General features: G+C 41.7%; 2 protein-coding genes across 4 annotated transcripts in view; one reads left to right on the forward strand and one right to left on the reverse strand.

Annotated features, from left to right (window-relative positions):
• Nucleotides 1–13,422, reverse strand: part of IGF2BP1 (insulin like growth factor 2 mRNA binding protein 1) — a 73,499-nt gene extending 60,077 nt beyond the window's left edge. The window contains exons 1-2 of one of the 3 annotated variants that reach the window (XM_081166448.1): nucleotides 12,797–13,422; nucleotides 11,055–11,115 (exon numbers count right to left, since the gene is read on the reverse strand). In XM_081166448.1, the coding sequence (XP_081022574.1) occupies nucleotides 11,055–11,115; nucleotides 12,797–12,971 (236 nt within the window). In that variant the 5' untranslated portion in view covers nucleotides 12,972–13,422. The remainder of the gene's footprint in view (nucleotides 1–11,054; nucleotides 11,116–12,796) is intronic. The other 2 variants (XM_081166447.1, XM_081166449.1) reach the window with 2 other exon arrangements.
• The window catches only part of GIP (gastric inhibitory polypeptide), a gene marked incomplete at its 3' end in the record, with an annotated part of 28,167 nt that continues 17,182 nt past the window's right edge, over nucleotides 10,448–21,432 (forward strand). Inside the window, exon 1 of the mRNA XM_081166915.1 lies at nucleotides 10,448–10,541. Coding sequence (XP_081023041.1) covers nucleotides 10,459–10,541 — 83 coding nt within the window. The 5' untranslated portion in view covers nucleotides 10,448–10,458. The remainder of the gene's footprint in view (nucleotides 10,542–21,432) is intronic.

Below are 21,432 nucleotides of genomic sequence, written 5' to 3' on the forward strand. Positions count from 1 at the left end.
TTTTTCCGTCACCTGTTTATACATTTAATTACTTTTTAAAACTATGCTGATAGATAGGCAATGCAATCCAGAAGTCTTATTCAGGTGTGCTGAATGAACGTGGCTTTGAATCCACACAATACATCTTAATTGATATGAAAATCTGATTGGGAGTTCTGTTCCTTTGGCCTCTAGCTATTCTCAACTTGTTAGATAGTGGAAAACTACCCAGAAAGAGTAAACCCAGGGGGGACTTCACTTCTACTGATCTCAGATTTTGCAGCTCTGTGTACACAAACTTGCACAGACTGTGTCCCAAGCTCTACATTAGCTATCTCAAACTTTGTCCAGGGCTAGGCTTCCTAAGTCAATAATGTATGCTCCCCATTCATATAATTTATTGACAATAGTGCAGTAATCTCCGTCTGTCTCAGTCACAGCAGACACTATGGGAAAATGATCTTAAGGCTCTGAGCTCCGGTATACCCTGTGAATGTGAGCTGAAACTGTAATGCAAAAGGCTTTGCAAATCTGTTTCGATGTCATATGGATGACTGCAGACAAGACTTAACACCTGCACATGTATTTGTCCTGGCAACTGGCAATTCCTTACAATTTTTCAAAATCATTTTGAGTTTAGAATGCTTAACTGAAGTCATTAATGTCTACTTATTGTGTTCAGGGCAAGAAGCACACTGTGGGTGTACACTCACTGAATGCTAGCCTTTGTACCTGGCTTTAGACCACTTGTGACCAAGTGAAGATGCCTGGGCGCCAGGATCATTGGATCTGGAGTGTTTTCACATACTAATACCCCATCCTGTAGAATTTGATCAGTTATGTTTTATCCGCACCATCAGAATGAATGTCAGAAACCACATTGCTTTTTCTGTGCAGCGTGAACAGGAGTTGTCACCATTAACAAAAAGAGGTCGGAATATGCCAATATATACAATATGTGAATGGTCCCTGGAACGAGTGACTTTTCTTCTTTAAGTTCTCGAAGCTCTTAACCTAGCTCAGGGTTGTCATCTGAACTAGCCAGATGTGTAACTGAGAATCAATCACAGTCAGTCCACCATTTGAAAAATAAGACTTCAGAGCCGTCTTGCCCCAAAATGGCAACTAGGATTTCCGTTTTGGCGACTGCAACCTTGGTTTAAGGAGCCATTTGGCACCTAGTTTATACAGTGATACCTCGGGTTAAGTACTTAATTCGTTCCGGAGATCCGTTCTTAACCTGAAACTGTTCTTAACCTGAAGCACCACTTTAGCTAATGGGGCCTCCTGCTGCTGCTGCACCGCCGCTGCACGTTAGCAGAGTCTGTAACCTGAAGCGTAAGTAACCCGAGGTACCACTGTATATCTGAGTTTCTAATACTACTCTCACATGTTTGTCGGAATTAATTTCTTTCTCTCCCCACCTCTCTCTTTCCTCCTTTCCTTTTTAATGTTAATAGACCAATTCTATGTACATATATAGTATAATGGATCAAAAGAATATATGTGAACAAAAAGCTCAACCTGTGAGATTCAACACACTCCTTAGACATAAAATTATGTACAACTCAACTACAGTGGTATCTCGGGTTACATACGCTTCAGGTTACATATGCTTCAGGTTACAGACTCTGCTAACCCAGAAATAGGACCTCGGGTTAAGAACTTTACCTCAGGATGAGAACAGAAATTGTGCTCCGGCGGTGCGGCAGCAGCGGGAGGCCCCATTAGCTCAAGTGGTGCTTCAGGTTAAGTACAGTTTCAGGTTAAGAACAGACCTCCGGAACAAATTAAGTACTTAACCCGAGGTACCACTGTATGCTGGAATTTTTTTACCAGTAAACCTCATGCACCACCGCTCAGTGGAAAGTAGAGATGTTTGAAAGATCTGCCTTTTGGTTAATTCACTTACTAAAGCCACAACCCTCAGAACCACCATTCTTCTACAACCATCTTTTAACTATTGGGCTATCTAGTTCTCTAACTGGCCAGCTCTCTAGATTCTTACTCTTGTTTGTGTTCTCGTAATTCTCCTTAGAGGTAAATCAGAATTATTTCTATTTTGCTGATGGGGATCTCAGAATGAGAAATAGTGACTCGCCCAAGACTATGCAAATAGCAGGAATCTGACTCTCAAGATTCCTCAAGGCGATTCTGTATCTTATTGGCTTCCAACCAATCTTGTACAGGTTCATGTAAACTTTTTCCCCCAGCCCAAAGTCAGTGAATTTGCACAAGCTGAGTTAGTCTTCTGGAAGGTTCAACGCAAGGCTGGATCAAGACAAAACATGTTTTTGATTCAACCTCTTTCCTAAGATTGTCAGGAGGCAATTTTGTCATACATACGTATTCTGCATTAGTTGGGAAGTGGGATCAGCAAAAGCCACAGAAAAAGAAATGTCTATTCAGATCTAGACAAAATATTTGTCTTGAATTCCTCTTTCATCCCAGAGGAAAAACATGCCTAAGTCCCAGTGAAATAAATGAGACCAGGGCTTAAATCCCAGAGATTTAATGGTGACATGTTCTGCATACACACCATGCATTTAAAGAACTTTGTTTTGCTCCAAAGAATCCTATAGCTCATTAAGGATTGAGAACTGTAGTTCTGTGAGGGGTATACTATGGTCCCCGGGATTCTTTGAAGGAAAGCAATGTGCTTTAAAAGCGCTTTACACATACGGCCGTACCTTGGTTGTCGAACACCTTGCGATTTGAATGTTTTGGCTCCCAAACACTGCAAACCTGGAAGTGAGTGTTCCGGTTTGCGAACTTTTTTGGAAGCCGAACATCTGATGCGGCTTCCGATTGGCTGAAAGAAGCTCCTGCAGCCAATCGGAAGCAGTGCCTTGGTTTTCGAATGTTTTCAGAAGTCGAACGGACTTCCGGAACGGATTACGTTCGAGAACCAAGGTATGCTGTATATACGAAGCCTGTGTACATCGAATGTCTTACTAGCTGCTGAAGCATAAACTGATTGAAACCCAATCTTAAATCTGAATCTTCTTAGTTGGATTGTTCCATTAATCAAGCGTCCAGCAGAGGTTTTTAAACACCTTTGACTACAGACTTCAAAAAAGTGATATTAAAGAAGATGTTCTTAAGCACTCGGCTGAAAGGAAAGTGGAGCTCCTTTGCATCACTTGGGATAGAATCCTAACTTTTTTCTCTTGCTCTAATACACCAAATAAATAGAGCATTAGAGAGCACAGAAATGTAGCGTTCAAAGGGGTCCCCAGGGTCATCTAGTCCAACCTCCTGCAATGCAGGAATCTCAATGAAAGCATCCATGGCAGAAGGCCACCTAACCTCTGCTTAAAAACCTCCAAGGAAGGAGAGTCCACTGATTCAGATCCTACCCGCAGCAGGAGAAAACAGCATTTTGATATCTGAAGATGGCTATCATATCTCCTCTCAGTCTCCTCTTTACCAGGCTAAACATACCCAGTTCCCTCAACCGTTCCCCACAAGGCTTGGTTTCCATACCCTTTACGATTGCAAGAATTCCTGAAACCTGAAGCCATTGACATGTCCCACCAGAACTTCATAAAATAGGACCACCACCACTTTAATGTAGGAAGAGGGCCTTATATCTATGAGTCAGACCACTGGTCCTTGATGGTCTAAAATGAGTGGCCACATCTCTCCAAGGTCTCAGATGGGGGACTTTCTCTCAGCAACGCTAAGATATGCTGGAATTGAAGATGAGAACGCATGAATGATCTTGGTGCCAAACAAGTTGCCCACCTTCTCCTAGCAGATCCACAGCCTTCAAAACAAAACTCAAGTATTAAGACAAGCAATAAGAAAAAGGGACACTGAGATTCAGATAGACACTGCTCATCCCACAGAATGGCAAGAACACTACCAAATGCATCATAGAATTGTAGAGTTGGAAGGGACCCTATGGGTCGTCTAGTTCACTAATTCACTACAGTGGTACCTCGGGTTAAGAACTTAATTCGTTCCAGAGGTCTGTTCTTAACCTGAAACTGTTCTTAACCTGAGGTACCACTTTAGCTAATGGGGCCTCCTGCTACAGCTGCGCTGCTGGCGCACAATTTCTATTCTCATCCTGAGGTAAAGTTCTTAACGCGAGGTACTATTTCTGGATTAGCAGAGTCTGTAACCTGAAGCATCTGTAACCTGAGGTACCACTGTACTATCTTCCTTGGAAATAGCAGGTTCTGTTATTTATAATCCCATTATGATGGGATTCTGCTTCCTTGCTACTGGGGAGGGGAGGAAAGGGAAGTCCTATTTGTTACACAACTGGGCTGCTACAGCTGAACCCTACTCCAAAACACAATACCAAATTGTTTACTCAGAACTGCATCCGACTAAGTAAAATGAGGTTTAAAGGTAAAGGGACCCCTGACCGTTAGGTCCTGTCGCAGACGACTCTGGGGTTGTGCGCTCATCTGACTCTATAGGCAGAGGGAGCCGACGTTTGTCCACAGACAGCTTCCAGTTCATGTGGCCAGAATGACTAAACCGCTTCTGGCGAACCAGAACAGCGAACAGAAACGCAGTTTACCTTCCCGCCAGAGGGGTACCTATTCATCTACTTGCACTTTAAGGTGCTTTCGAACTGCTAGGTGGGCAAGAGCAGGGACCGAGAAACGGGAGCTCACCCCATCGCAGGGATTCGAACCGCCAATCTTCTGATCGGCAAGCCCTAGGCTCTGTGGTTTAGACCACAGCACCGCCTGCATCCACAAACAAGGTTTACTCCTAGCTAAATACGCACTGGCTTGTGGTAAGAATACCCACGCATCCAAACCCAAACCATCATCCTGGCCTATTCTAAGTCAGAGGTCCTCAAATATGCAGAGAACTGCACATGACAACAGGACCCAAAGAACCATTTGGCAAATGCTGTGAACCCAAGGGAAGACCTGGGGCTAATGTTCCACAAGCAGCAAGCTGCAAAGTGGGGGAAGTGACTGCTCAAAATGAAAAGGGAACAATCCCCCTGTCCTGGGTAAAGGATCCTGGTTTTCAAAGTTCTGCCTCACCAATATGCACAAGCACCTTCCTCTTTTCATAAATGCAGCATCTTAGACCCCAGGAATCACGGACACTGCCATTTAACTATACAGTGTGTGGTGTAAAGCTGAAAACAAATTACAGTGGTACCTCGGGTTACATATGCTTCAGGTTACAGACTCCGCTAACCCAGAAATAGTACCTCGGGTTAAGAAATTTACCTCAGGATGAGAACAGAAATCATGCTCCGGCGGCATGGCAGTAGCAGGAGGCCCCATTAGCTAAGGTGGTGCTTCAGGTTAAGAACAGTTTCAGGTTAAGAACGGACCTCCAGAACCAATTAAGTACTTAACCCAAGGTACCACTGTACAAGTAAGAAGCTCCACTTTCTTTTCCCAAATCTTTACCACACCATCTTTTTAGAGGGCTAAAACTCTTAGGTATCACAACTTCTAGAACCAATTATCATTCCACGCCTCTTATAAAGCCAATATTTGCTGCTTTGTTGCAAGTGTCACTACACTTTGAGGAAACTCTGAACTTTCCCACCAATGCTTTCCCCTCTCTTTAAAAACCCCCCACAAAAGTTCACTAAATTTAATAGGGCATGCCATGCAATCTGTATTTGTAAACCTGCACATTTCCTTGGAGGCAAGCCCCACTATGCTCAGTGGGGCTTACTCCCAGGTAAGTGTGCAAAGGAATTAAGACTTAAGAAATCTTTTGTGGTGTCACCAAGGGAAACGCATTCAACTCATAAAGTCAGCATGTATCTGCTGAGCAGGCTAGTTATTAGCTACCAATAAATAGAACCTCCTATAAGGGGTCTTGGAGTTTATTCTCTATCTTAGGTGCTTGGGGTTTTTAAACGCTAAATTTGTCTTATTTTTTTCAAGAATCTTTGCCATTTTCCAAACTTTCCCAACTGTTTACTGCCACAATTCTGAAAATCATCCACTTTTCTGGGTATTTTGGGAAGTTTTGGGGAAAATGAATACATAAAAAGGAGCACGGGAAGAATGGCATTCATCATTTGAGGTATGTTTCCCTGCAAATGCAAAACAAGAATTACTTGTGAATTCTCCTAAAACTTCTATTTTTCCTTTAAGTAAAATATGAACACTTTTCTAACCAGTGAAAAACTGCCCCCTTAGTTCCCCTCTTCAGTTGAAACTTTTAAGAACTAAACAGGTGCTTAGAATTCTACTAAGGCTGCACTTTCCCTGAGACTTAGCCCTACCGAACATATTGGGACTTACTTCTGAGTAAAATGCATAGGTTTGGATTGCCTATGCCTGTCTAACTTTAAAATTTTCAACCAGGAAGATCCAATTAATTCACATTGCTCAAAAGGTACCAGGTCCAAGCTGAAGACAAGACATACTTTTCTTGATCCGTGGGATCTCCCTCATGTGAATTTGAAGTGCGCCATGCAGAAAAAGTATGCAGCATGGGATCAATAGAAGCGATCCAGCAATGAAGCAAGACGTGAAACTTTCCTTGTCACATGTTGGCTCTCTAGCCACTTAGGGGTAACTGCTTCACACCAACCTTTTCCCATTTTTATTGCCTCTAAGTAGGGCTACTTTTGGGGCACATCTTTAACTCTATGAACAGTTCCTGGATTGGAAACCAGTCAATACAGTGGTACCTCAGGTTAAGTACTTAATTCGTTCTGGAGGTCCGTTCTTAACCTGAAACTGTTCTTAACTTGAAGCACCACTTTAGCTAATGGGGCCTCCCACTGCTGCCGCGGCGCCGGAGCACGATTTCTGTTCTCATCCTGAGGTAAAGTTCTTAACCCGAGGTACTATTTCTGGGTTAGCGGAGTCTGTAACCTGAAGCATATGTAACCTGAAGCGTATGTAACTCGAGGGACCACTGTATCGCAAAAGAGATTTTAAGTCTACACGTCATTTCTGCCTTTCCTGTCCCTAATACCCATTTCATTTTATGAGCTTACTTTTATACCCTCAACAATTCACTAGGAAAGACACTGTTGCCTGTAACCAAAAAAAAATAAAATCGAAGCAATACCAAACAGGTAAATCTACCAAAATAGGTATGCAAAAAGCAAAACAACCATTTTGAAATAGTACGTTTAAGCTCGTTTAAGTGAAAGCTTTTAGCATGATTCCAACTTTCTTTCCTTTTGATGCAAAACAAGTGTAAAGTTAACCCTTTTGCTGGGAACTGAACAGTAACAAATTAAAGCAAATTTTTTTTTGTAGATTCTCCCATTAAACTTAAGGCTGCAAACCTCTACACACAATCTTCCTGGGAATAAGCTCCATTAAACTCAATGTGACTTCCTTCTGAGTAGGCATGCATAGGATTGCCCTGTTAGTTCCTTGTTTGTTGTAAGGATAAAAAGCTCACAGACACACGATCTTCAGCTAAATTTGTAGAAAACTACACATCTACTACAGGATCTAAGCTTTCACACATTCTGTTAAAAAGAGCCTAACTTAAGAAACTGCACATGTATTGTCGAGATGCCTTAAGCAAGTTTTCTCATAATTCTACAGAAGTTAACCCCAAACAACAACAAAAATCCTAATAAATAAGTGTGCTACTTCTGTGAATAACATAGCTTAGCTATACCTGTTGATAAACTGCCTTAAAACCATCACATGCAACATGTCCCTATTAGTTAGAATTTTGACTACAGAGGTATAATCACTGTTTCCTTAGTTACTAAATTTCATTCTCTCTATGCTAGTCACTTCCAGTCTTTCATATTTGGAATGTTTGCTTGATGGATTCACTTAATTTTCCCTCCTCTCGTTCTTATCCATTCACATTTGTCCTGGTCCCCCACCCCACCCCACAATTCTATCCACTTCAATCTTTTCAGTCTGAGACAACCCCACCCCTAACCTCCAAACATTTCTTAACATTCTTGAGTCCTTAAAACATCTTCGAGGTTGTTTTAATTAACCCTTTCCGCCACCAAAGGAATTTGCTGACTTTTAAGGAATAAAATTGCAAAAGAAAATCTCCCCATGTCCTTTTTTCAATGAAGTTATAACTGAAAACACACACGCCAAACACACAGTCTTTTTAAATATATATAAATCTACACTCACGTTGCAACTCGGGAGTACTTTCTTGTAAGTAAATGCAACTTTTAACAAGAATGTCAAGATTAAGTAGAGATATTGCAGTCCCAGAAAGACCCAACAAGACTTCAGATTAAGTAAGTGCTTTACTTGTATGTAGTTCAGTTTTTCTAAGTAGGAAATCGCAAATTTACTTATCCATCTGTGCATCTCATATATTAAGAAAATGTTAACTCTGTGCTTGGTATCTCAACTTGGTATTTTTTGAGCTTCATTTTTTAAAAAATATAACATCTTGCAACAACCAATTCATTAAAAACTAGCTGAAATCATTCACAATTGTTGTGGAGATAAGCCCTTCTAGATATATCCAGGACCAACCATTTTTACAGAGGCTAATAGCACATCCAGCACATGTTTTAATTACTATTTAAGATAGCCAGGTGGCAGAGTTTATAAATGGTAGGCATGCCATGTCAATGGCAGTGTAGATTATAATCATTCCTAGAAATCCTTCCTTTCAAATCTGAGTATTTTGGGGCAACTTCTAGTAAATGAGGCTCAAGAAATAAGCCAAGCTTTATTTATTTTTAACTGTGGTTTTACTTCATTAAAAAAAACAACTGAAAGGATACAGATCACCATGCCTCTGTTTGGCTAGAATTTTCTTCCACTTAAAAGGTGACTTTTTAAAAAGATTTGGAGAGAAGGGGGAAACAACTCTCACAGTTATTGAGACTATGCTAATCATATTTAATTAACTAGTTGGGTATCATCCCAAACAAGAAAATCAAGTCTCGATACAAGTGAAAGGAAACTGCCTAGCCCTGTAAAAATTCAAGCTAGCAGAGTATACATTTTTATCAATGGAAAAGTGATCTTGTATGAAATACAGGCTCTCCTTTCTTGCCCTTAATACCTTGCCCAAAAGATTCAACATTTTTACTCTCACTTCTATAGGAAAGAAATGCAAAATCCCTGTTGGGAAACTATTAAAGTCACTTTATCACACATCCTGAGCACAAGGTTAAAAATGTATTTTAAGGGAACCTACAAATAAAATCCTGGCATGCAACAGATGACGTCAGACCAACTCTTCTAAGGAAGACTTTGAAAACTCCAACATGGCCACTGACTATTAAGAAGGCAGATGTTTAGATGCATGGAGGTGAAAATATACCCCAGTGATAAGTCGTCTGGGTTCTGTTTGATTTCTCTGCCTCAAGTCTACTACCAGGTTTAATTTTTCTTCCTACTTACACCCATATAACCACAATGTGCTTTGAATTACAAAATCTTTCAAGTGATTAATTTGTATATGGTAGATTTCTTAGCATTACTTAGCAAGACTTAAGAGAATCAGCAACTCCTCAAAATCATCAAATTTCTACACAACTGACAGGCTTTTTTGAAAGCGCTGAACAGGAAACAAGAATAATCAAGTTCCTTTTCTCTCCCTCCAACACCCAATCCCATCTCCCAAATGTTTATTTTGCTTTGTTTCATTCTAGAATTGCCTGCCCAAAAATCTTTCTCCCAATTTTCATTTAAAACCACAGCTTCACTGTGTACCATGCCACAAAGACAGTTACAAGCACTATTGATCACCCATTACACAAGGCCCATGCCTGTTGCTACAATAAAATAAATTATCGAATAGATTTCGGGAGCCTTCCAATGCAGAGGGAGCTGAAGGAAATCATTCATAAAAAAGAAATGGTATCCTCCATCAGCACATTCTGCTACAAAGTTTGAAAGTCCAAGATATCTACACTCCCCAAAAGGAGAAAGAGAACTTGTGATGTGAATCACAAAACAGAATATATTGAACTATATAGTAACAAACACTCATATTTCATCCCACCTCCTTTATTTTTTAAACAACTGCCTGGAAAACACAAATTCACACTGAATTCTGGTGGAACAGCGCATTATGATGCTTGTGTCTCCTTCATTTCACAGGAATGAAGAGTAATTGTAACTTTTCTCTACACCATGTGATTTTTGCTTCACCATGCCTATCCAAATCTGCCATTTTTAATCCAGGCAACCAAACCATTGTACAAGCAGCAAGTACACATATTGAATATGTTAATACCACATTAAAGCATGATGAGATAACTACATCTCCACCAAGGTGTAAAGTCGGAGAATTATTCAGAGGGGCAGCAAATGAGGGAAAAAACCAATACATTATTTTCATTTCAAGAACCTGAACCAGCTTGATTAATTTTAGAAGGGAAAATAAAACAAAGCATTAAAAAGTTGCATTGCAGAGGAAAGTCTGTTCAAGTAGGTATTTATTTACAGTAAATGGCCCTGAAATTTACAGAAGAGCACCTCTGCCTCCCAATTTTCAAATTCCCTCTGAATATACTGTATTCTGATTTTATCTCTTTTCCCTCTGGTACTTTAAGGGGGCAATCCTATGGGCAAGATCCACCAGGATGAGCCGCTTAGGATACAGAAGACTCAACGCCCCAACCCTGGATCAGCTGAAGATACATCAGAGTAAGTTGCTCAGTCTGGATGAGTTGAGGCTTGTGTAAGTCTCCCCAAAAGGGGCGTGGTGGGGGGTGGGACTAGAGAAAGGGGCTTAAGGGAGGATCCTAAACCCATTTGGCTCAGCCACGTGATCTGGCAATACAGTGTAAAAGCACTATTTTAGAAGTTTCCCCCTCGTTCAGGATTAAGCAGAGCAGCAGCCCCACTGCTAAACAGGGTTTGGATTTGGTGTGACTTTATGACAGCTTAATTTACACCAATTTGCACCAGCTTCTTGCATAGGATTGCTCTGCAAAAGTAACTCTAGGAATTTGGATGGGGGTGTGGATCAAATTAGCCACCAATTTTGTTTTCTGCTCTTTTCAAAATAGTTTCCTTTCAAAGCAGAGATTGAAAATGCTAGTTTTGTCTGCACAGCTCTGGGGAATTTTAAAAAACACGGTTTTCTTCTTTTCCTTTAAGCAAACATGGAATTTTATCAACATGGAAAATTTTAAAGAAATTAAACAACTGGATTACCTTTGCTTTTTAGGTACTGAGTGTTCAATCTCAAGTTGTTTTCCATGCAGCTCCACTTTGCCTAAAAACACAAGTGTCTTTTTTTTAAAAAAACATGTACATAAGGAAACCTGGACACCATTCTCACATACAGCTCAACTTTTGCTCCCATTCCTCATATTTTAATTCAATTTTATTGGGGAATTCAGATTGCCTTCACCAGAAATCCCACTGCCTTGAGAGGTGCGTTTTCCTCTGGATAAAACAAAAAACTGGATTTCAAACTGAGGGGACTAAACAATGGAAGAAACCAATAATGGAGGTTTCCCCATGACCCTACTTTTTGCACATTCAATTCATTCCTCCTTCACATGCTGGAAGATCTATTTAATCACAGGAAAGGCAAATTTAAGATTTGCAAGGCCTCCTCCGTCGATTTATTCCACCTCAACTTGTTCGGCTGTATCTTTTTTAAAAAAATAAATAAGAAAATCCATGAAAACTGTATTCAGCTGGGAAGAAAGAACGTGAATCTAGAAAAGAATGGGGAAACTAAATTCTGATGTGTTCCTTTCGAGTAAGAGGGCAAAAGAGATTTTTCCCCAGCAAAAGGCAACATCAGCTTTGCTTGCTAGTTCCTCTCTGCCTCTTCTCAATCTCTTAGCAGCATGGCGACCTTCGCGCTAATACACACATCACATGCCCCAGGAAAACCCAGTTTAAAATCAAAATGGCCAAAGTCCAACAACTCCCGTCTTCCCTCCCCACCTCCCACTTCCAGAGGAGCCCCTTTCCCATCCCACAAAGCACCTCACACTCTTTTAAAGGACAGAAATAGAGAATTTGATCCCATGGCAAAACCCAAATGGCCTTGCAAGACGAACCACCGAGGCCGGGGGGGGGTTGATCATGGAACCTCGAATTAAGGGAAAGGGGCTTAATATTTTGATTTGATTCCCCCCCTTTCATCTCCAGAGAGAGCGGGGGCTGATTTGTGGGAGGGGGGCGTCCAAAGACTTCCCGGGAGCAAAAGAGAAAACTGTCATTCTCGCCCTTTTTGTGTGCGCACGTTGCGAGGGGGTTTGCCAAATTTTACCCTTTTTATATATATATTAAAAAAAGGTGAATACTAAAAAAACGACGACGGTTTAAGGGGGATCCACTATGATAGAAGAGGAAATATTCTGGGTGGGAGGGAGGAGGAATTCAAACAAATAAAAGAATTCTGCGAGCCTTCTAGAAATCCACTGGAAGCAGATGGAGAAATCCTAGGCCCTACAAGTTGTGTATTACGCAAGACACACAAGAGACATGGTTCTCGACTCGGGGTCAGATAGACAGGGGGAAGGGGGGAGCAAAGCTGTGTGTGTCCCCAACTACCCCAAGTTGTGGATGGGAGGGTAATGGGGGAGAAATACGAAACGAAAGTGAACTTTCACTGATGACACCCCAGAGGTAGAAAAGAAACAGGGCGGAAGACGCACGAGTACCGGAGAAGTGTGACTGAACGCATCTTTGCAAAACCACATTGTGTGAATCTTGGAAAGGGAAAAGAGGGTCGCCAGAACTGGGAGCGCTAGGTAGTTAACTGCTGCTGCTGCTGTTGTTGTTTTAAAAAAAGAAATGTGTTTGGATCTATAAATTTAAAAAAAAATCCGCAAAAAAATCCGCAAAAACAAAAAAACCTAAACCCACTACGGCTTCAGAAGGAGAGAGCGGGGGGGGTGGGGTGGAGAAGAGACAAGAGAGATCCATTGGCTTACCAGAAAAAGTTTCGATGGCTTTCATGGCCCATTGCTCATCTGGGCAGTCGACAAAGGCGTAGCCAGATTTCACCAAGAACTGGCCACTGAAGGAGATCTTGTGGTCGTTGAAGACTTTCTCCAGATCCGCCGGAGTCACGTTCTCGTTGAGGTTCCCAATATACAGCTTGTTCATGGCTGGTGCGTTTTGCACAAAATGTGGGGTAGGTCCAAAAAGGGAGGGAGTCACGGGAGGTGGGAGGGAAAATATATTATCTCACACACCGGGGTGGGGAAAGGAGGGCGATGGTAGGGGGGTGGGTGTGAAACTTTCAACAGATTCTTTTAAAAAAAAATCCTACCTCTTTTTTTTGGGAAAAAAAGTTTCTTATTCAATCTTGTAGGCCCAGCAAGTAGGAAAAGCCTGTTATTTTGGGTGTGGGGAGGAAAGGTGGGGGTGATCTAAGAGGAAAGAGGGGGGGAAATGTTCCCTGTTTTACGGAATCAGTGGGGCTGGTGGGGCTGGATGCAACTTGCTATGGCGGTCTTGGGAAAATGGCTCTTTTTTTTTTCCTTTTCCAGCGGCCCCCCAACTCCTTTTGAGTCGCAGCTCATGTGTCACACTCGCACACACACCACATAGGACGTCTCTGAGGCCTTTGGCGCCGCCCCTAAATAAAATCGACCTGGAAAAATGAGTGAAAATGTTTGCAAGAGGAAGCCACGTGGTGGAGCCCCAAAAAGGGACCACCCCTCCGAGGGGAGGGGCGCGCACGCACCGACAGACGCGCTCATGTGCAGAGGCGCGGCAGTTTTCCATTGCTCGCCCTCTTTTTTTTTTCTACCCCCCCCCCAACTGCAAATACTATTTTATTTACATTTTGCACATCTTTCCTTCCCTCCTCTTAAAAACAACAACCCGTTTTCTCCATTTCCTTGTAGAATCCAAATCTGTGTAGTAGGACCACCTCTCTCGCCTCCTCCCCACCCCACCGCTTTTGCTGGAGGGCTGCGACGAGACCCAACCCCCATCGCGACCCCCCTCTTCCCCCAGCCGGTTCTCCCACCCCTCCCCCTCGTGAGCCATGAGCTTCTTCTTAAAGAGTTTGAATGAGATTTTCTGGGTGTAAACTTAATTCAAAGGGCGCTCTGGCTCGCCCCGAGGAAAGAGGGCGGAGGAAGGAAGGAGAGCAAGCAGGCGCGCAAGCTAAGCGCGCGCGGTTCACCCGGAGCTTCGCTCTGCCCATCCGCGCGATTTGGGGATCGCCTTAGGAAGGGGGGGGGGGTTGAAGAGGAAAAAAGGCGAAGATGACCAGATGCGATCGTGGGGGGTGGTGAGCATGGACGAGAGCCATATTGGAATTTGGTTTGTGTGAAGAGTTGGGGAGGCATTATTAGTGCAATAGTAATTGTAGAACTACTGTCGAATCCCCAACACAAACACACATAGATGTATACAGTATAATAGATATATGCAGATGATAGATAGATAAGATATAAAATGGAAACGTCCTGTGGGTGGCTGTGATACCGCAGCACACGATCTTCATTTGTGCATCCCGCGGGCCAGAAAGAAAGGTTCACACGTTTGCGAACTTTAAATGTCACGTTAGCGTTTCTTAAGAAAATGTGGCGGGTGCGTTGGAAACGCACGAATCTGAAATGGGCACTTCTCCTCCTCTTGCCATCCAGCTGGTGCTTCTCCTCCGCAAGCATAAAAGCGATTTAATAACCACAATAATAACCATGTATCAACCCTGTTAGAACTTTCTGAAATAATAATGATGATGATGATAATGTTGTGTACTCACTAGGCAGCAGCTCGCTCCAAATAGATGGAATGCAAACGCAATGCTACCCGCTCTCCTTTGCCTTGCAACTTTTCGATTAGTAGTTTTCCTCCTAAACATTTGTAGGTCTCCTGTTTTTGTTTTGGTTCGTCAATAAATACCTCACATATCAGCAAAAGGGCAAGAGGAGTTTAGGGTCTAGGAAAGGGCGAGGGCGGTTGTTGGACACGGTGCCTGCAATATTGCGCGAGCAGGCATTTGGTTCCATGAATGGACAACGGTGGGAAGCCATCGAAATTAAATATATATTTCTCCACCAACCAAAAGGGCGCCGATTGGACGGCTGCTTCCGCTTAACCCTTGTCTCGCACGAGGCAACATGTGCGCCCCGTCTCCCCCGATTCCTCTTCCTTCTTCTTTTTAAAGTCATCCTTCCATGCGCGTTCTTTTTGGGGTGGGGGAAGATCTGGATCAATTTATTGAAATAAAAGAGAGGGGGGGTAAAGTTTGGTTTTATTGCCCCGATGCTCTAGTTTAAAACCCTGGAGATCTGAGGGGAAACCCCCCCCCTTATTTCTTAACGGCCCGATCCTACGGCACGCTTACTCGGAAGTAAGTCCCCCCTGTGCAAAACGGGGCATGGATAGCTAGCGGTGCGCCTTTGGCGAGGCGCGCGAAGTCGCCAAAATCTATTTCAGTCACTTTCTGCCAGGGATCAGCAGCCGAAGGATGGTTTCCTGAGCAGGGAGTGGGGGACAAAGGGGAAGATGGTGGCTCGCAGCCCTTTTCCAACCGCCTCCCCCTCACTTTTAATGCCTCCTTTCCAGAGGAGGAGGGGGGTGAAATTAAAGGGTGTGTGTGTGTGCGTAATAGCCAAGTTGGCTGTGAAGAGGCGCCAATTGTCCCTCTGCAACGCTGGTCCCTGCCATTATCCAGGAGGGATGGGGGGCGGAAGGTGGTTGTGGTGGGGGGAGGAATCTTTAAAGCATGCCAGTCACAACCCACCAATCCAAGGGAGCTCTGGGGGGCGGAGGAGGGGGTGGGAGGGAAATGGCAAGGTGGGGGATGGGGCGGGAGAGGTGGTCTCGCCGGAATGTGCTGGCCCTTTAAATGGCTGCTGGGGGAGTGTCCGCGTGTGCATGGCCAAAAAAAAAGGAAGAAAGAGAAAAGAAAAGCCGGCTGGAGCAGAACTATTTCGTTCGGAAGCTTGCATTGCACAGAGTTGTGAATGGAAGGATTTGAGTTATCAGCATCATCAGGTTTCTGGTTCCTCTCTCCCCCCCTCCCGTTTTTCTTTTCTTAAGAACAAACATTCCTTTAAAATGCACACACACACATATCACAAACGTGAAGTGAGTGGGAAAGATCGATTCTCCTGATCGAACGAGAAATGTGAGGCACGCCACCACTGCTAAAATTAAATTCTGCTCTAGAAAAATAGGTACTTAGCCATTTAAGTGGGGGAAATGGTAGTCGCTGGACTTTGATCTTTTTAAAACATTCCGGAGATACATTATTAGCAAGACCCACGTTGTGTGTAAATAGAAGCATAATCCCCTAAATGCCACGTGTTTTCCTTGCACGGAGATCTTCCGTAGCCATTTATTTGTTTTTGAGCCTTTAAGAAAGTCAGAGTGACCTACCAGATCAGGTTTCGATTGCAGCCCAGGTCATGTGCTTAAAATGAAAACGCTCCTTTGATTAGTTTTAAAAAGAACAAACAAACAAAATCGTTCCAAGGCTTGGAGATAAAGATATATTAAGAAATATTTAAACTTTTTCTCTTGGGGGTTATTGTTCGATGGATAGATGCACTTTTTCTGTCCTTAACTAGTATAGATATTTATGAATGAGTATCCAATTCTAGAACAGAACAATTTTGCAACTTCCCTAAAAACATTTATTTCTACAATTGTTTTACTTCAGAAATGTCTATGAACATGCAAATATTAAAGATTGTTTGGAGAAATCTTGAAAACTAGCAACTTTCTCAACCCAATTAAAAATATAGAATAGAATGAAGTTTATATATTCTCTCGGCTCTAGTAGGCAGACCCTTTTAAATGCACATTACAGCATGAAAACACGGAGATCCTATCTTTGAAATAACTACCAAAACCAGCCTTACCCTCCTGATTAAAATCTCAAATATTTTTCTATCATTCATTGTTCCCTCCCTTTAAAGAACAGTTGCTTGTAATCAAGAGGAATTTTATCTACATGCCTGTTGGTCCTTTCAACTGCATAATCTAAGCTATCTTTAATTGCTTTTGTCAAACACAAGTTACTAATCTGTATTTAAAAAATACACACCAGATTTTAAATGTACAGACAAAAAAAGTACACACTAGAGGAATACATATCCTAATTTAAAATAAAAGTCATTTATACATTCTCATTTAATATTCTTGATTGTTTTGGTTTATCTTAATGTGTGTGCACCATGCATTTATTCTGAAGTCATTGAGTAAACAACCTTAAAACAATCTTAACATTTTGACCCAAATGTGTAAAACTTTTTCTTAAAAATTAAAAAATTAAAATCCGTATATAGATGCCAATTGCAAAAGCTTATGCTGCAATAAATTTGCTGACCTTTTAAGATGCCTAAATACTTATTTTTTCCAACCAAAGAGGAAAGACTTCAGTTTTGAAGGGGGAAAAAATCAATGTCTCCTCCAAATACATGATATTTAGGGAATGCTCAGAGAAGAGGCAGCTAAAGCATTTTCGAGGAGAGTCAATCTGTAGTCATTCAGTGCAAAAAAGTAGCACAGAAAAAATGGAGGCTTAAAATTTGATCACTGCATATTTTAGTGAATTAATATCCCTCCTCCCCTTTCCTTTAATCCCCCCCCCACTTCCTTAAAGAGCAATGTTGCCACTAACTGAACCAGAACTCCAGTTTTGGATACTACAACCAATAAACAGATTTCACTCTTGTCCTCAGTTTAATTCAGGGTTTCCTCTATTCCTTTCATAGTTATTTTAACTTGATTACATTACTGACAGTCCCTCTAGACAGCTGAAAGAGAATAGTCCATTTAAATGAGAATGGCTTCAAGTGGAAAACCCTGAGTGATTTTTCTACTGAAGTTATTATTTTGAACCATTTTCCATTAGGGTGTTTTCTTTCCTGGTTTCTTTTTATATCCATTCGTAATACCATCTCTCCATGTTGTCCCCATTGGTTTTCAGGTGTCAACAACTTATTTCCATATTTCATAAACATGGCATGGCTGTTATTATCAAAACTGTTTTCTCACCACCTTCACAATAAGCCATTAGGAGTTTATCATAACAATGGGAAAAGGTGCAAATTTATTACAAATCAGATATTCTGATTCCTCCTCACCACTATGAGCTGAATAAAGAGCATGAAATCACACACACACAAAAAACACAAATCAGATATTCCTGCTTATATTTTAGCTACCTTTAACGGATTTTCCAAAGATCTCTTAATTTCTAGCACATTGCTTTCAGTTCTACTGTTTTGAAATTGACCCACCGGAAGGTATAAATTCATCAACATTTTAAAAAAGTAACTTTCTAATTACAAAACATTTGCTGTGAGTTTGAGGAAAACATGTACACTGCATTAAAATACCCATTATATAAAACATAGTATTTTTTGCTCTAATGAGGCATTTAAGCTCTAACATACCTTAATCTTAATTTGATTACAAACTGAATTTCAACAATTCAGATATAAAACAAGAAAAGGAAGTGTTTTTATTAGGAAATGCTTCACAAAGACATTTTGTTTTACATTCTGCATGGAACATAAGGAGTTAATGCTTGGAATTTGCAGAATTACATCACTTGATTCTAGACATTTGTGAGACACACTGATCCCAAACATGTTTGTTTCATTTCAACTGGACTTCCAGGTACCCATTCTTTGGGCAGCAGTCTGCTTAATTCAAATCTCCCTCTTTATGGAATTGGTAACTTTGTTTAATAGGTTGTGTCCCCCCTTCCCTCCCCTCTCTCCATAAGTTAACAAAATTTAAGGCAACATTTTGCTAAACATAGGAATTGCCGAATCAAAAACATGATCTAAAATTAGTACTGCGCATATTTTGTAATTAAATCAAGCTATTCAAATGTTTCAAAATAAAAAAGCAAGTAACTAGCAGAGCTTTTAACACCTTTAATAAATATAGTTACAGGTAGGTAGCCGTGTTGGTCTGCCTTGGTCAAAACAAAATAAAAAAATTCCTTCCAGTACCACCTTAGAGACCAACTAAGTTTGTTATTGGTATGAGCTTTCGTGTGCATGCACACTTCTTCAGATACCAGTGGTTTTCAGTGTATCTGATGAAGGACTTTTTTATTTCGTTTTGAATAAATATGTCACTATAATAGGAAATCCCCCCCCCCATACTATGAACATCACCTTCTGATGTTCATGTTTTGCCACTAATTACAGGTTTTTGATTATACTGTGTTTAATAGGCTTGATTGCTGGTCAACTTAAGTGATTTTTTTCAAAGAACTAGTTTGACTGCTCTAAATATCTGGAGAAAGTTTTTCTGTATGGGGCACATTCATTGAAATGAGGGCATTAAATCTCAAATAAAATAAATGTGAGCAGCATTCTTAAAAAGCTTTCGAAAACAAGTTTCAAAGATCCCCTACTAGACCGTTGGGTAGGTCAGGACCTGAAATGCATGTTGTGTGGTGCCTTTTGGTGGGTCAAAGCAATGGCACTGTCGCAATTTTCTTTTTATTGCTTAGCTTTAAAATACAGACACACTGGTGGGCTGGAAAACAAGAAAGGAGCTTCCGTTTTCCTCTAAAAGTTCTTCCCTCTAATAGTAGCTGAGGAAATTTCAACCAGTACAGCTTTTCCCATTCCTGATTGGTAATACTGAACCTGAGTTGTTTTCTTCTACAACACTGCTGAAATTGAAGAAGTCCTTTGTAGCTGGTCATTTTAGAAGAGGAAATGGTTGTATGCAAACACGTAATTGAAATTGGGTGCCACACAGGTTGAGATTCCTAGTGATAAGGTTTTGATAAGGTTAAAGGCTTCATACACATCATATATGTAAAGCACATTTAGAGTGCATTCTGCCCCCCAACAGAATCCTGGGAACTGTAGTTTGTTAAGGGTGCTTGGAACTGTAGCCCTGCAAGGGGCAAAGTACAATTCCCATGATTCTTTTGGGGGTGCTTTTTTAAAAAAATGTTTTTTAATTCGAAATTAAACAAGACATATTATCCAAAAACATATCACCCTTGTTTTGCACCCATTTTTCCTCCCTCCCCCCACCCTCCCACACAATACCCCCCCGCCCCCCCCCCCCGACTTCCCTCAGTTCCAGTCTTTGGTTTCTCTGAGACTGCTGTTTTCTGCATGTTACAAAGTTGTATAGATCCTCAAACTATTTAGCTGATTATTATCAATAAAAAGTTTGTGAATGTTTATTCAAAACCTGCCAAGGAGTCCAGTTCACTTTGTTGCATCTTCAGATACTTTTTAAAGGGTTCCCATTCATCTTTAAAGTCACAGTTATCCTTATATGTCAGTTTTGCCAGTTCTGCATAGTCCGTCAATTTTTCTTGTCATGATTCTTTAGTTGGGGTTTCTTCAGTCTTCCATCCTTGTGCTACCAGAACTCTCGTGGCCATTGTTGCATACATGAAGATGTTTTTCAGCTTTTTTGGCCTTTCCTTACAATCCCCAACAAAAATGCCTCGGGTTTTTTAACAAATGTTTTGGGGGTGCTTTAAATGTATGGTCTGTATGTTTAGGCTACACTTCAAAACTTATGCAAAATTCCAACACTTTCACCTGGCGTGGGATAAGATGGGATCAAGATACCAAGCTTGTGGTCCTCATGACTGATGCTACTAGAGAGAATCGGATTCTGTGACTTTTACTCATTAACCCGCCCTGTAACCCCATGTTCACACATTCACCATGGCAAAAAAATTCCCTGATGCCAGCATCCTCCTTTTAATCCACTCCCCTCTACCAACCCTGTCAGCATCGGCTGATCTAAGCAGCGCAACAGTCCCTGGTGTGTCTTCCATCTTAGAGAGCCTGCCTATGTTATTAGCATCTTAACGCCTGCCATGATTTAGCTACCCCACCCCAAACCCGGCAATAAAACCTACCACAACCTTGTTTAATTTGTGGAAGTCCCAGAGTTGACAACAGTACGGTTTCGTGGTTGCGCGTGTCAGTAGCCTAACTGTAAACACGTGCGGCAGAATTCCTATAAGCATTTTTGGGGATTTCCCCACGAGCAAAGGAAAATGTAGGAAAATGTAAGTGGGAAGGTGGGAATCTCAGGTACCATATATCCTAACATCATTACGCTTAGGAGTTCTGATATGCCTCTGAAATGCAAGGCAACATCACCCCTAACCTCCTCTCTTAATGTTTTATAAGTGTGGTATGTTTCCCATTATATGTATTGTATGGTGAGTTTATACCCCTGTTTTACAAGCAGTCTGCTTTCGTTTGTGAGGCGGGAGGCGAGGGCCCAGCGTCTTATCCAGAGTGGTCCACTATCCAACCCCGGTGGCTGTTTTTCTCCCACCCGGTGCTACTTGAAATGTCTGTGAGGAGAAAAACGACACAGAGCCAGGGAGAGAGAAGAGAATGGAAAAGAAAAAAGTCCCGCGAGCACATCTGTGCTTTCGTCTGCCCCCATCTTTCGAATCATCAGCTGGCTGCCACCTGATGGCAAGTTGCTGTGGCAATACAACTTCCCCTCATAGGTGAGGCGACTCAAAAACTCCCTGTTGAGGCACATCCACGGGCATGGGGAACTTGGGACCACACTAGACCTGAGGTAAATCGTGTGACTCTAAAGTAAACAGCAGGCTGAGGGGAAGCCACCCTGTGGG

Source organism: Podarcis bocagei (assembly GCF_964188305.1).
Source record: "Podarcis bocagei genome assembly, chromosome: 13".
NCBI lineage: Eukaryota > Metazoa > Chordata > Lepidosauria > Squamata > Lacertidae > Podarcis > Podarcis bocagei.